The 16312-nt window shown below is 39.2% G+C and overlaps 1 protein-coding gene across 1 annotated transcript in view; it reads left to right on the top strand.

Moving 5' to 3' along the window:
• Positions 1–16312, top strand: part of MDN1 (midasin AAA ATPase 1) — a 165071-nt gene that overhangs the window by 18293 nt on the left and 130466 nt on the right. The window contains 4 exon segments of the mRNA XM_055329790.1: positions 3945–4048; positions 6460–6574; positions 13804–13997; positions 14898–14979. Coding sequence (XP_055185765.1) covers positions 3945–4048; positions 6460–6574; positions 13804–13997; positions 14898–14979 — 495 coding nt within the window.

The following is a 16312-nucleotide window of genomic DNA, read 5'->3' as shown; positions in this document are numbered from 1 at the left end:
CTGTCTTTCCCCCCCCCCAAAAAAAAAAAGATTTTATTTATTTATTTAGGAGAAAGAGGGAGAGCACTAGTGGGGTAGGGGTGGGGCAGAGGGAGAAGGAGACACAGACTCCCTGCTGAATAGAGAGCTTAAGGATGCCTGGCTCCATCCTAGGACCATGGGTTCATGATTATTTTTTAAGAAAGATGCTTACCCCACTGAGCTATCCAGGTGCCCCAGACACCTGTATTACTGAAACTTATCTCCCAAAATCACTATTAACAAAATACATTTCAAAGACAGGAAATCAGGGGCACCTGGGTGGCTCAGTTAGTTAAGCATCTGCCTTTGGCTCAGATCATGATCCCAGGGTCCTGGGATTGGAGCCCTGCATCGGACTCCCTGCTCAGTGGGTGAGTCTGCTTCTCTGTCTCTTTATCCCTCTGCCCCTCCCCTCTGCTCCTTTTCTCTCTCCCTAAAATAAATATCCTTAAAAAAATAATAGGTATTTGCTTAGAGATGTTACGTTTTGTGAGAAGCTCATTCATGATTACCTACCTAATCTGGTTTGAGGTGGAATTACTTAGCTGGTCTCTTGTTTGATAGAAAATTGATAAAGTTCTGCTGGTACTATTTCACTGAGTATAGTAGTCCCCCCTTATCTGCCATTCAATTACCCGTGGTTACTCTCAGTCCTGAAGCAATGATCCTCCTAATGTATCAGAAGGTCAGTAGTAGCCTAACACTATGTCGAAATGCCTCCATCATTCACCTCACTTTATCTGGTCACATAGGCATTTCATCATCTCACATCTCCATAGGAAGGGTGAGTATAGTAAGATACTTTGAGAGAAACCACATTCACATAACTTTTACTATAGTATATTGTTACAATTATTCTATTCTATTGTCATTTACTGCTGTTAATCTCTTACCTTGCCCATTTGTAAGGCAAACTTTATCAAAGTATGTATGTATAGGAAAAAGCATAGTATATATAGGACTCTGTATTATCCACAGTTTCAGAAACCACCGAGGGTCTTGGAACATACTCCACATGGATAAGGGGGAAATACTATAGTTGGATATGTGATCAATTTCATTGTAGTTTTTTGCTCCTTTAGTTGAATATGTGATCAGTGTCAACATTTCCAAAAGAATAAGCCTTGTGGGAAATAGCTTACCCATGTTACAAATACATTGAGAATTTTGAGACCATGCTTCCTAGCTATGGCATCTGTAGAGCAACAGGCTGAGGACAGGTAAAGGAAGAGAGCATGTTTGTTTTTGTTTCATTACGGAAAATATACTGGATATATATTTTCGTTTTTAGAAAAATTGCCTTTTTTTTTAGATTTTATTTATTTATTCATGTGAGACACAGAGAAGAGAGGCAGAGACACAGGCAGAGGGAGAAGTAGGCTCCATGCAGGGAGCCCGACATGGGACTTGTTCCTTGGCCTCCAGGATCAGGCCCTGGGCCGAAGGTGGCACCAAACCGCTGAGCCACCCGGGCTGCCCCGGCTTTCCGTTTTCTAGTGCTTTCTTCCTTAGGCAGTTTTTTCAGCTATCAGGGTATCTGGAAATCATTAGGATTGTGCATTGTGGAATTAGAGCCAAAGAAGATAGGTGAACATGAGAGAGGTTACATCCAGGCCATGATGGAGCCTAGGGATCTCGTATTGTCTTATAGTTAATTATATTCTTTGAAGGTAAAGTCCAGATTCAAGACTTAACTGACAATTTCTGACTTGCTCTTCCTTTGGCAGTATCTCATAAATGTCAGAAAATTCTTCTACATTTAGTCCAAATTTCTGTAGACCATTCTCCTGTTCATATATTTGTTGTGTTCATATAAAGGTTATGTTGCTCATTTGATTATATTTAAACTTCATTATTGTTATAATGAAGTTGTGTTTACTTAAAGACATGCCTAGATCTTTTTGATTATTGTTTTGTTGTTTTCAGAACTTCTCAGCTAATAGTCCTTTTTTTTTAATTTTTTTTTTTAATTTATTTATGATAGTCACACACACAGAGAGAGAGGGAGAGAGAGAGAGAGAGAGAGAGAGAGAGAGAGGCAGAGACATAGGCAGAGGGAGAAGCAGGCTCCATGCACCGGGAGCCCGACGTGGGATTCGATCCCGGGTCTCCAGGATCGCGCCCTGGGCCAAAGGCAGGCGCCAAACCGCTGCACCACCCAGGGATCCCTAATAGTCCTTTTTTATTTTAAGGTAGCTTTTACAGATATTCAGGTTATTTTTCTTTAGTTTCAAGTTTTGGAATCATTTGGAGTTGCTCCTATATTATTTTGGGCTTTCCTTTCAGCTTCTAGCCAGGTGTGTAGTAAGAATATTTAATAAAATTACGTCTGATATTTTAGAACCCTTTTCTTTGACTCTTTGGTCTTACTTTGTTTTTTCTTTTTAAGCTTCCTCTATAAACTCATGTTCTCTAGATCTATGTGTGTGGCCTACCCTTTTCTTGAAATATTTAAAAAAAAATGTCCCTTAGCTGGTGGAAGTTAAAGATGTCCAAGATGGAATTTGCTTGCTCTTTCTCAGAACAGCCTTTTCTGCCATAGTTTGATGTCTCCTTCTAGTCTCTTAGTTATTTAGTCTTAAATTGCTTAGTGTTTTTTTATCTCTTTATTTTATTTTTTTCTCTCCCACTGCCTTAGCATAGGATTTATTTTCATCCGTCTGTCTAGCCATTTTGCTTTGTTACCTATTTTTCTCTTTTTCTTTTTTCTTTACTCTTCTTTTCTTTTTTTTTAAAGATTTTATTTATTTATTCATAGAGACACACACAGAGAGAGAGGGAGAGGGAGAGGGAGAGAGAGAGAGAGAGAGAGAGAGAGAGGCAGAGACAGAGACACCGGCAGAGGGAGAAGCAGGCTCCATGCAGGGAACTCAATGTGGGACTCATCCGGGTCTCCAGGATCACACCTCGGGCTGCAGGTGGTGCTAAACCGCTGTGCCACCAGGGCTGCCTTTTACTCTTCTTTCTTGCCAGCCAGACATCTATCTATATAGCCATCCTATCTTTGTTTTTGCCTCTTTCCTGTAGGCTAGCCTCCTTTCAGTTGATGTTCTGTTTGTTGCACAGTTGCTAAAATAAAAATTATAGTTTTTCCCCCAGGCTAATTTACTCTCAGTAACTTTCATGAAAAAAATTCAAACTCCTTAGCTCAGCACAGGAGACCCTTTATTTATTTCTAAGTTTTATAGTTTTCCACTACTTCATATGCACATTCTGCCCTAACAGCGGAATCCTCTCATGCTATGCTCTTAGGAACAGAGATTTTTATCTGTTTGAATATTATTTGCCTGGAGTATATGTGCTGGGAGTTTCCCTCCACCAAAACTGGCTTCCTGCTCATGTTTAAGACTCAGTGAATATCATTATCTCTGGGATGTCTGTCTGCACTTTCAATGCTTCTACACCATTCTATTCTTTTTTTTTTTTTAATTTTTATTTATTTATGATAGTCACACACACAGAGAGAGAGGCAGAGACATAGACAGAGGGAGAAGCAGGCTCCATGCACCAGGAGCCCGACGTGGGATTCGATCCCGGGTCTCCAGGATCGCGCCCTGGGCCAAAGGCAGGTGCTAAATCGCTGCGCCACCCAGGGATCCCTACACCATTCTATTCTGATTCACAGTCACCCCTAGGGTCATACTCATCATGCCGTATGGTGGTTTGCATGGCTATTTTGTCAGATGCTAGGCTGTAAGGCCTCAGTCATGTCTGGATTTTGAGTGTCTGGCTTGGTAAATATTGAATGAATAAATCGTTGGAGTCTAGGTGGCTCACACATTGCCACTTGCCTTTTGATCTTAGTTCATGTTCTGAAAACTAAGGTTTTCTTTAAGGATGTGTTCATTGTTTGGAGAGAGGGTTATTTTGTTTTTTTGTTACTTCTGCCTTAATAGTTTTATCGTTTGGGTTTTGTGATTTAGGTTTCCGTGCTGATCCCTCTTTTGGAGAATGGAGAGCTCTTGATTCCTGGCCGAGGTGACTGTCTGAAAGTGGCTCCTGGATTTCAGTTCTTTGCAACTAGGAGGTGTGTTCTTTTAACCTATCTATTCCCACTGGAGCCTTTTTCTCATAAGTCCCCACACTGGAGTACTGAATCCAGTGTCCTGGAGTAGTTTTCTGGGCCCACATTAAGCAGGATCAGTTGGAACTGATGACAGATCCACCCTTTTCATTCCTGTTTTATTTTAATTACCTAATTTTTAAAGATCTAGTTCCTATTTCAGGACTCTACTTTGATTGTTCATTTGTCTATCTTTACACCAATATCATAGTATCTTAATTACTGTAGTATTTTATTTTTTTTTAAGGATTTTATTTATTTATTCATGAGAAACACAGAGAGAGGGAGAGAGAGGCAGAGACACAGGCAGAGGGAGAAGCAGGCTACCTGCAAGGAGCCTGATGTGGGACTCAACCCCAGATCCCAGAATCATGCTCTGAGCTAAAAGCAGACACCCAACCACTGAGCCACCCAGGTGTCCTGATTACTGTGTTTTAGATTTAAGCTCTATACCCAACATGGGATTGAATTCACGACGCTGAGATTGAGTTGCATGTTGTACCAACTGAGCCTCCAGATGCCCCTTCATTCCTGTTTTATTTTCTTTATTTTTTAAAGAATTATTTATTTTAGAGAGAGAAAGTATTCCCACAGCCCCTACGTGAGGCTGGATCCTAGGACCCAGAGATTGTGACCTGAGCTGAAATCAAGGAGTCGGGCAAGTAATTGAGCCACCCAGGTGCCCCTTTCATTCTTGTTTTAAATAAAGATAATTAAATCAAAATGAGAGGGTTCCTCCCCCCACTTAAAGATATTCAGTTTTTTAAAAGTTTATCTTGTTTTCACGTTTTCAAAAACAATCACTGTTGAGACCATTGTTAGACAGCCCTGGGTTTGAGTCCTGACACTGATATTTTGTACCTGTATATACTTTTCTTGTCTGATAATGATGGGGCTAATAATACTTACTTTACAAGTTGGTGTAAGTTGTAAAGATTAAATGAAATAACTTGTATTAAAGATCTGTCCCGTATTAAGTGCCCACCTAATGGCTAGCCACAATGATGGTGATGATGATGACCTGTAGATTTCAAGTAGCTAAAAAAAATTGAATATAAACATAAGAAAGGAATAAAAGCTAAACAAACTTAGTATATATGTCCATGTCTATATTTTATAACAACATGAACACAGTGATTGATTTTCTACTGGTAGTATGTATCTGTACACTTTTCCATGTTAATATGCTCAAGAATGATCGTAATGTCACATAATAAGTAGTTATAGTAGTGTTTGCCTCGGTGAACATCAAGAGGTGGAGTGTGGAGTTAACCTAATAGTTGTCAAGGAACACTTAGCTAGGTCCTGCTTTTTTAAAGTAAACCCTGCCTTTATTCAGAGATAGTAAAGTTTTTCTCTGCTATGTTCATATCTCAGAAAGTCCTGGGACATTGTAGAAGGTGTCAGACAGATCTGAATTCAGTTCTTACCTCTGCCATTTGTAGCTGAGTGATCAGAGGACATTACTTTCTTCCTCTTTATGCATTAGAAGAAAAGTAAGGTGCCATCTCAGAAAGTTGTGAAACATGCATTACAGTAAATGGCCTAGATGCAAGCTTGTGGCTTGGCCAGAGTATGTGTTTAATGAATATTCCTTCTTGAAATTTTTAATGATTTTGGGTACTGTAGCTTTTGGTAATAAGCACTGAACTTATTTTTAATGCTGTGGGCTTTGGATTATGTTTTCTGTTTCCTACAGTTATGTCTTAAGGAAGAGAAACATGCTGTTAAGATAAAAAAACCTAGGGATCCCTGGGTGGCGCAGCGGTTTGGCACCTGCCTTTGGCCCAGGGCGCGATCCTGGAGACCCGGGATCGAACCCCACATCAGGCTCCCGGTGCATGGAGCCTGCTTCTCCCTCTGCCTATGTCTCTGCCTCTCTCTCTCTGTGTGTGACGATCATAAATAAAAAAAAAATAAAAAAAAAAGATAAACCTAATAGAATCATTTATAGTGATTAGAAAATAACTTGGTTAAAGCTATTAAATGACCTTAGGAAAAGAGTCGGGATCCCTGGGTGGCTCAGTGGTTTAGCGCGGCCTTCAGCCTAGGGCGTGATCTTGGAGTCCCGGGATCGAGTCCCACATCGGGCTCCCTGCATGGAGCCTGCTCTCCGTCTGCCTGTGTCTCTGTCTCTCTCTCTCTGTGTCTCTTGTGAATAAATAAATAAAATCTTTAAAAAAAAAAAAAAGGGAAAAGAGTCAGACTTGGGTCAACTGTCAGCCTCTCTTTCATTTGTCATCTGCCCTGTGAGCCCAACATACTGGTAATCTGGCACCAGAATGAGATAATGTCTAGCAAGGGTTAACCAGAGGCATAATTAAAGATTAAATTGGGAATTTTGTGTAATTCTTTTTTTAAATTTTGAAATACAGACTCTTGAGCTGTGGAGGAAATTTGTATCGACCTCTAAATAGTCATGCTACTCTGCTAGACAAATACTGGACAAAAATTCACATGGATAACATGGATAAGACAGAACTGAATGAGGTATGTGGTTATCAGTGGGAAAGTATTAGTGGTTTTCTTTTTTACTTTTTGTTATTAACAGTTCCAGATATATGTGTAAATAGAGGAAATAGTGTAATTGATCATCAAAATACTCATCAACCTAAGTTTAACAGTTAATGTACTAACATTTTACAGCATTTGCTTCATCTAATATTTTTTATTTGCCAATATATTTGAAAGCAAACCCCTTAACATTTCATTCCTGAATAATGCATACATTAATACTTCAATACTTTGCTTTAAAACTTTAAGGGCTTTTTTTTTTTTTTTTTTTTTTTTTTTAAGATTTATTTGAGGGACACCTAGGTGGCTCAGCGGTTAAGCATCTGCCTTCAGCTCAGGGCGTGATCCTGGAGTCCCAGGATCGAGTCCTACGTTGGGCTCCCTGCATGGAGCCTGGTTCTCCCTCTGCCTGTGTCTTTGCCCCTCTCTGTGTTTCTCGTAAATAAATAAATAAATAAATAAATCTATCTTAAAAAAAAAAAAGATTTATTTGAGAGAGCACATGTGTGAGTGTGAGGGCACAAGCAGGGGGAGGGGCAGAGGGAGAAGCTGACTCCCCACTGAGCAGGGAGCCCAAAGGATGCCTGGGATCAGTCCCAGGCCCTGAGATCATTACCTGAGCCTAAGGCAGATGCTTATCCAACTGAGCCATTCAGGTGCCCTGGGCCTTTCCATATATAACCACAATAACTTTATCGTCCCCAGTAAAATGAACAGTAATGTCTCAATACCATTTAATTTTCAGACTATATTCAAGTTTCCTCAATTGTTTTCAAAGCTCCTTTTTTAAAAAAATAATTTACTAAGTTGTTTTGTAACTAATGTCTCATATATTCAACAACTTAATATACATTTTGTTCTGGGTATTAATAAAAATTGAGATGAATTATTTTTTATTTAATTTTTATTTTATTTTTTAAAAAGATTTTATTTATTTATTCATGAGAATACAAAGAGAGGAGAGAGAGAGAGGCAGAGACACAGGCAGAGGGAGAAGCAGGCTCCATGCAGGGAGCCCGACATGGGATTCTATCCTGGGTCTCCAGGATCAAGCCCCGGGCTGTAGGCGGCGCTAAACCGCCGAGCCACCAGGGCTGCCCAAGATGAATTACTTTTTAGATGTTACTCATTGATTCATTTTGTGGTATTGCTCATTATCCTCAAACGTTTAAGAATTGTACCTCTCTACCCTGCTAATTCCCCCCACTTTCCTCTTACATTTACCCCCTCAGTTGGAAAGCTTCCCATTCTGCAACACTTCATCTGGGAGCATAGCAAATAATGCACTATTGGTGATTATACAGGCATGGGAAGGATGCTTTGCTCTTTCTTGGTGTAAGTTTTTAGATAAATAAGTGACACAAGACAACCTTACCAAATATCTTATTCACCATTTTAGGTGTTTATTAGCAGAGAGGTTTTCAGGGTATCTAGTTCACTGTATTACTGGAAAAAGTTTGATCGTGTAATCTCTCAGAAGCCTTGTTTTGCCATTGTGATTTTGTAACTCTGCAGCCTATTTTGGACTTGTGAGTTTATCTCATTCTAATTCCTAGTTGTCTATTTCTTTGTCTGTTTGTGTATCCCTGTTTTGCTGCCCTCCACAATAGTTCCTCCAATAACATTCATCTTTGTGTCCCCAGCATCCACTCCACCTGGCACATTATAAGCACTTGTGTTGCTCTGTCATCACTCAGCTCTTTGTTTTGCAATTGTAGACATTTCATTACTAAATTACTAAATGCCATGTTTAGTTTTCATTACTAAATTGCCATCCTATTCTTTAAATAAGAGGTCCGAAATTCACATTTAGGTGTGATTTGTTGGGCATTGAAAGGATGACAACATGCTACTTTTTTTTTTTTTTTTCGGTAAAAGCCAAAGCTCATTTTCCATTTCTGTTATGAACAGCTGAGTCATTCTGCTTATAGGACGCACAATAGGAGCATTCACCCCCTCATTTAAATAATGTATATCATATTAGTTGACCTTGAGAAGTTCTCTTATTTTTAAGCCTTTGAACCTAACTAATAAATTCTAATAACACTCTCCTGAATAAGTGACTATTGGCTAAAATGCTTGTGTGCATTGTTTAGGAAATAAAATAATATCCTAAGCTGATCTCATGGGGAGCACAAGGGACTGCATTTCTATTGCTGCCAGCTCCAGTCATCTTATGCCTAGAAAGATTGTCTTTGAATGGGGCGCTTGGATGGCTTAGTCGGTTAAGCATTCAACCCTTGATCTCAGCTCAGGTCTTGATCTCAGGATCATGAGGTCAAGCCCCATGTTGGGCTCCACACTGGGCATAGAGCCTATTTTTCAAAAAATGATGTCTTTGACTTGCTGAAATAACAGATTATACTTTAAAAAATGAGCTATTTGTATAGTGCTAACTCCTCATAGCTAATAAGTGCCAGGGAGTCATCCCTGGCAGTTTCTCAAATCTTGTCTCCTCTGTATACCTTGAATGTGCCCTCGTATCTTAGGAGATAGTGCCTTAGAAGACCTACCGTCTCTGCTGGCAGTGCCTATTCACAACCGTTAATGACATCTGCCAAGTGCAACATCTCCATGAAATCTTCCTGGGTCTCCAGGGAGGGCTGACCACATTGCAATTTTGATTTGCTTGTGTATCTGTTTTTTAGACCAGATAGCATTTCTTGAGGGTAGGCTACATTCATTTTGGTTTTGTTTTCGTATCCTTAGTGTTGCTGATGTAAGTGGGGACTTAAGAAATGCTTATTAAAGGAATGAACCTCCAAAATACGTATATTAAATTGATAATAGAGCCATATTATATCAGATTAGTTTATTAAGTGACATTGTTTTAGAATTTTTATATTTGTGGTAATAACAAAGAAAAGATTTTTTGGCTAAGGAAGAAAACAGCCGGTTTGTGTGTATTTATAGATCTTTTCTTTTTTTTTTAAATTTTTTTATTTTAAATTATTTGTTTATGATAGTCACACAGAGAGAGAAAGAGAGGCAGAGACACAGGCAGAGGGAGAAGCAGGCTCCATGCACCAGGAACCCAACGTGGGATTCGATCCCGGGTCTCTAGGATCGTGTCCTAGGCCAAAGGCAGGCGCCAAACCGCTGCGCCACCCAGGGATCCCTTATAGATCTTTTCTATTCAGAACTTTTTACCCAAATAGCTGAGCCCTCACTAAAGTGTAAAACTGATAAAATTCTTTTTTCTAAATAAAAATCGTTTTTTTCTCATTCTTACGATAAATATACATGCTTATATAATGGAATTACTACTCAGCAGTGAAAACGTTTAAACTAGTGATACATGCAGTAATGTCTAGATAAATCTCAAAAACATTAGCTGAGTAAGGGAAACCAGGTTACACAGTACATCCTGTATGACTCCTTTTAGATGACACTTTTTTAAAAAATATTTTATTTATTTATTTATGAGAGAGAGCCAGAGACACAGGCAGAGGGAGAAGCAGGCGGGCACCGTGGGTGGCTCAGCGGTTTAGCGCCGCCTTCAGCCCACATGGAGCCTGCTTCTCCCTCTGCCTGTGTCTCTGCTTCTCTCTCTGTCTCTCCTGAATAAATAAATAAAATCTTTATTAAAAAAAAAAAAGAGGGAGAAGCAGGCTCCACGCACGTAGCCTGATGTGGGATTCGATCCTGGGTCTCCAGGATCATGCCCTGGGCCGAAGGTGGTGCTAAACCGCTGAGCCATTGGGGCTGCCCCTAGATGACGACTTGAAAGCAGATCTATAGGGATCAGAATCTGATACCTGATTCCCACAGGCAGGGGTGTGGGAGAAGGGATTGATTACAAAAGGGGCATAAGGGAACTTTTTAAAAAATTTTTATTTATTCATGAGAGACACAGAGAGAGAGAGGCAGAAACATAAGCAAAGGGGAGAAGCAGGCTCTATATAGGAAGCCCAATGTAGGATTGATCTCAGTACTGTGGGATCATGCCCTGAGCCAAAGGCAGATGCTCAACCACTGACCCAAAAGTGTCCCAGGAACTTTTTGTTGAAGAGGTGATGGAAGGACACTTGGATGACTCATTTAAGTGTCTTAACTCCTGATTTCATTGTAGGTCATGATCTCGTGGTGGGATGGAGCCCTGTGTCTGGCTCTGCGCTCAGTGGGGATTTTGCTTGGGATTTTTCTTTCTCTTTGCCCTGCCCCTGCTCATACACGTGTGCTCTGTCTCTAAATAAGCAAATAAATAAATCTTAATAAAAAAGGGGGAGGTGTTGGAAATAGTCTATATTTTGTGGTGACCAAGGTCATGAATATATATGTCCAATTTTATAAATGTTTACTCCCTACCCAAAAATATATATTCTGCATTTTAAAGATCTATGTGTATATCCATTTTACTGATTTTGTAACTTTTTTGTTTTAATTTTTAATCTATCTGAAACATGTTTTCAGCAGTATCGTAAAGTCCTTCAGTAAAAAAACATGAATTAAAATCTGTGATATCTACTACTCGAGATGACATTGTTAAAAGGTTGTAGATCCTTATTTTTGTAAATATGTATACATTACATATACAGAATAAGTGGATATTTCATATACAAATTGGAATCACAATATATTTTTCAAGCTAATTTAAATGTATTGGATGACAATATTTCCTTTCTTTTAAGATTTTGTTTTTATTTTTTTATTTTTTATTTTTTATTTTTTTAAAAAGGACCTCCTTTTCATTTTTTTCAAGATTTATTTATTTATTCAGAGAGAGAGAGGAGAGGCAGAGACACAGGCAGAGGGAGAAGCAGGCTCCATACAGGAAGCCCGATGTGGGACTGGACCCCAGGTCTCTGGGACCACACCCCGGACCACAGGTGGCGCCAAACCACTGCGCCATTGGGGATGCCCAAGATTTTGTTTTTAAATAACTTTTACACCCAACCTGGGGCTGGACTCACAGCCTAAGATCAAGAGTCTTACACTCCATTGATGAGCCAGCCAGGCACCCCAGACAATATTTCTAATATATACATATTTCCCTTTTTTCTCAAATAGATCTGTTTGAATAAATCCATATCATAAAAGCTTAAAACCAATAGTATGAGTACCAAGTATTATTCTGGAAAAAATTCTCAATAATTGAAGTAAATAGGTACATTTATTCTTGCTTTTTAATTAATTAAGTACATCTTTTGCTTTTTAATTTCTGTTTGCTTTTTGTTGTTTTTTTTTTAAAGATCAGTTGCTTTTTATCAGTACTTTATATTAGCTTCTTTTACTGTGGTTTGCTTTTATATGCTTATTATTATTTTTTTTCCTATTAATTGCTTCTGGTTGCTTTTGCTGAAAAATGACCTAACAAATCTTTCTTTCTTTCTTTTTTCTTTTTTTTTTAAGATTTTATTTATTTATCCATGAGAAACACAGGAGAGAGAGAGAGGCAGAGACACAGCAGAGGGAGAAGCAGGCTCCATGCAGGAAGCCCGAGGCGGGACTCGATCCCGGGTCTCCAGGATCATGCCCTGGGCTGAAGGCAGCGCTAAACTACTGAGCCACCGGGCTTCCCTGACCTAACAAATCTTAGTAGAATTGTGTTTGTTTATTTTTAAAGATAGATATATTTATTTATTTTAGCACATACATGTGCCAGCCTTTGGGAGTGGGAATCGGGGGAGGGGTAGAGGGAGAGAGAGAATCTCTTTTTTTTTCCCCAAAGAGTTAATTTCTTTCTTTTCTTTTCTTTTCTTTTCTTTTCTTTTCTTTTCTTTTCTTTTCTTTTCTTTTCTTTTCTTTCTTTCTTTCTTTCTCTCTCTCTTCTTTCTTTTCTTTCTTTCTTTCTTTCTTTCTTTCTTTCTTTCTTTCTTTCTTTCTTTTTTAAGATTTTATTTATTTATTCATGACAGACACAGAGAGAGAACGAGAGAGAGAGAGAGAGGAGAGAGAGGCAGAGACACAGGCAGAGGGAGAAGCAGGTTCCATGCGGGGAGCCTGACGTGGGACTTGATCCGGGGTCTCCAGGATCAGGCCCTGGGCTGAAGGTGGTGCTAAACCACTGAGCCACCCTGGCTGCCCGAGAGAGAATCTCAAGCAGACTCCCTGCTGAGTACAGCTCCTGACTTGGGACTGGATCTCACAACCTGAGCTCATGACATGAGCCAAAACCAAGAGTTGGACGCTTAACCAACTGAGCCACAGGTGCCCCTAGAATTATGTTAAAATTAAAGTAGTACTTACAGGATTCTTCAGTGCATAAATTCCTAGGGCTTGGATGTGTTTGTTGCTTGAAGACTCTTTTCCCATCTGGCTTCTGTACCCTAAGTTGTGTAAATGATGAGATTGCCAGATAACTGCGTTCTGGCCAGGAAAAAAGTTGTGGTTTTTGAGGGTCAAGGGATATTGGTACAGGCAGAAGTTCTTACATGGTAGCTCCCCATTATCCTTGGTTTTGCTTTTTGCACTTTCAGCTACCCACAGTCAACCTCAGTCCAGAAACAGATGGTTCTCCTAATGTATTGTCAGAAGGTCAGTAGTAGCCTGACACTACATCACAGGGCCTGTGTCATTCCCTTCATATCATTTTCTAGGTATTTTATCATCTCATGTTAGCATAATACATGATATTTTGAGAGAGAGACCACATTCATACAATTTTTATTACAGCATATTATAATTGTTCTATTTTATTATTAGTTATTGTTGTTAATCTCTTACTATGTCTAATTTGTACATTAAACTTTATCATAGGTATGTCTGTGGGGAAAAACATAGTATGTTTAGGGTTTTGTACTATCTGTAGTTTTAAGCATCCACTGGGTTTCTTGGGGGAGTACTTGGTACAAATTTCAAAGAGAAATTCATTTTTTGCTTGACTAATACTAGCAGGAGTTTACATGTGCATTTATTTATTTATTTATTTATTTATTTATTTATTCATTCATTCATTCATTCATTCATTCATTTATTTATTTATTTATTTTAAAAGTTATATATTTAGAGAGTGAGAGAGAACGAGCAAGAGTGAGCTCAGGGAGAGGCCGAGGGAGAGGGAGAAAGAGTCCTCAGGCAGACTGGCTCCTGAGCGTGGACCCTGATGGAAGGCTTGCTCCCAGGACCCTGAGGTCATGACCTGAGCTGAAACCAAGAGTCAGCTGCTTAACTGACTGAGCCACCCAGGCTCCCCTTATATGTGCTTTTTAAAAATTATTGTGTCTGCTGCTAAATTTTCTTTGCTTTTTTCTTCCCTCTGTCAGGTTCTTCAGAATAGATATCCCAGCCTCTTGGCAGTAACTGATCACCTGCTTGACATTTACATCCAACTTACTGGAGAGAAACATCACTCTCGCAGTGATAGTTCTGTTACATGTGAACAGGTACCTGAAGAATTTGCAGAAGCCAGAAGAGAAAACAAAAGACTAAGCCTTGAAGGAAGAGAATTGTCTCTAAGGTACTAGATTAAGCACTTTTGAGTTGATATTTTATTTATTTATTTTTTTAAGTAGGCTCCATACCTATCACAGGGCTCGAACTCATGATCCCAAGGTCAAGAGTTGTGTGCTCCCCAAATTGAGCCATCCAGGTGCTCCTTGAGGTAATATTTTAAAAATTATTTCCCTTAAAAGTTCTTAGCAGCTATCACTAAATGGTTATGAGCGGTCAGGTTTTGAAATTAGACCTGTGGGCTGCTTCATTATGTTGGATCCTGTTTCAGATCTTATAGATAATGATTAGGAAGGCTTATAAGGGAATGTTATTTTAGCTTTAAAAAATAACTTTGAGGGCACCTGACTGGCTTAGTTGGTAGAACATGGTCCTCTTAATTTCAGAGTCATGAATTCAAGCCCCATGTTGGATGTGGAGGCTGCTTAAAAAAAAAAGAAAAGAAAAAAAATAACTTTAAAAGCTAAGGTTGAAATTCCTTACTGACATAATTCTTTCACTGGCTTTTTCTTTTGTGACATTTGGGGTCTTAAATAAGACCCTTGATTTTGCTATATACAGTGAGTTCTATACCTTTGCTTTCTATTCTCGATGATTGGCTTTCCCTTTAAGTGAGCCTTAGGAATGGGGCAACTCCCCTGATTTTTGCTCTGAGAGTTAGTTGCTGTCCCACTCTCCCCAACCTTATCTGGCATGGATTGGGATAATATATGTGACAGATCACTTCCTAATAGGTGGGATCCCTCACTTATTCTATCCCCTGCACTATTTATCTTTACAATGCCAGAGAAACAGAGAGACTTCATTGTCATGTGTTCCCCAGACTTAGGTGGATTGAACTCTGATGGCTTTGATGTCTTTGACCTATGGTCTTTTATTTCCTTGTTTCTGTTTTTATTTTTTAAAGGGATCTACTGAATTGGTGTAATAGGATTGTCCATTGTTTTGACAGTCTGTCTTCATCAGCATCCTTAAATATTTTTCAAGAGGTAAGGTAGAGAATTCATGTTTGTTTTCTTTTTATCCTGTGAGGCTGTTGATTTCCATTGTCATTTTCTGTCTCTTGGTTGCTATCAGAATTTTTCTTTTGTGTTTATTATCCCTAGCTAGTTAAAACTCAACTAATGTTGCCTTAAAACTAACTGGGCATATTAATATGGGCATAATATTGTTTTTAGTTTTAAAGCAGGTTACTATAAATTATAAATAAGGATAGTTTAGATACAGTAAAGCAGACACTGAAATATTACAGATAAAATGAAAAGAAAATCTCCTAGGTGACAGTAATGTTGTGAAATACAAAGTGTTTCTCAAATGTGTAGTATTAGGGGTGACTGGCTGGCTCAGTCTGTGGAGCATATGATTCTTGATCTTGAGGTCATGAGTTTGAGCCCCATTTTGGGTATGGAGCCTACTGAAAAACATGCTCAGTATTTATTCCTACATAAAATTTCATAATCTATTTGATAAGAGTTCTATTTGTCTGATCTTTCCACTTCTTGGTAGGGCCTTTTACTTTAGTCTAGAGAAATTTACGTAGGGGTTACAAAGTATAGCCTTGTATGCTGGGCTTGGTCAAAAAATGTGTTGTGCGGGAGGGAAACCCCCTTGAATTACAACTCTGTCATATTCAATAAGAACAGGGAGATATTTATTCCTGGTTGCTTAAGAATAAAAGTGATACTGTCTGAAGATCTGTGGGCTCTTAAAACACTACTTTTTTTTTTTTTAAAGATTATTTATTTATGATAGAGAGTGAGAGAGAGAGAGAGGCAGAGACACAGGAGGAGGGAGAAGCAGGCTCCATGCTGGGAGCCTGAGATGGGACTCGATCCCGGGACTCCAGGATCACGCCCTGGGCCAAAGGCAGGCGCCAAACCGCTGAGCCACCCAAGGATCCCCAAAACACTAATTTTGATTATAAAGTATTCTTGTTTGTTTCTTTTTAAAAAAGATTTAATTTATTTGTTCTTGAGATACACAGAGAGGGAGGCAGAGACATTGGCAGGAGGAGCTGACTCCCTGTGGGGAGCCTGATGCAGGGCTCTATCCCAGGACCCCGGGATTATGACTCAAGCCAAAAGCAGATGCTCAACCTCTGACTCACCCAGGTATCCCAAAGTGTTCTGGTTTCTAAGGGTGCCTGAGTGGCTCAGTTGGTTAAGTATCTGACTCTTGATTGCGGCTCAGATCATGATTTCAAAGGTTGTGAGATTGAGCCCCACATCAGGTGTTTTCTGTCTCTCAATAAATTAAGTAACTAACTCTGGTTTCTGTCATTTGGGATTGAGGAGAGTAGTGACCCAATTTGGTTTGCATTGC

Source organism: Nyctereutes procyonoides, unplaced genomic scaffold (assembly GCF_905146905.1).
Source record: "Nyctereutes procyonoides isolate TBG_1078 unplaced genomic scaffold, NYPRO_anot_genome, whole genome shotgun sequence".
Taxonomy (NCBI): domain Eukaryota; kingdom Metazoa; phylum Chordata; class Mammalia; order Carnivora; family Canidae; genus Nyctereutes; species Nyctereutes procyonoides.
The sequence above is the reverse complement of the archived record's forward strand: the minus strand, read 5'-3'. Positions and strand labels throughout refer to the sequence as shown.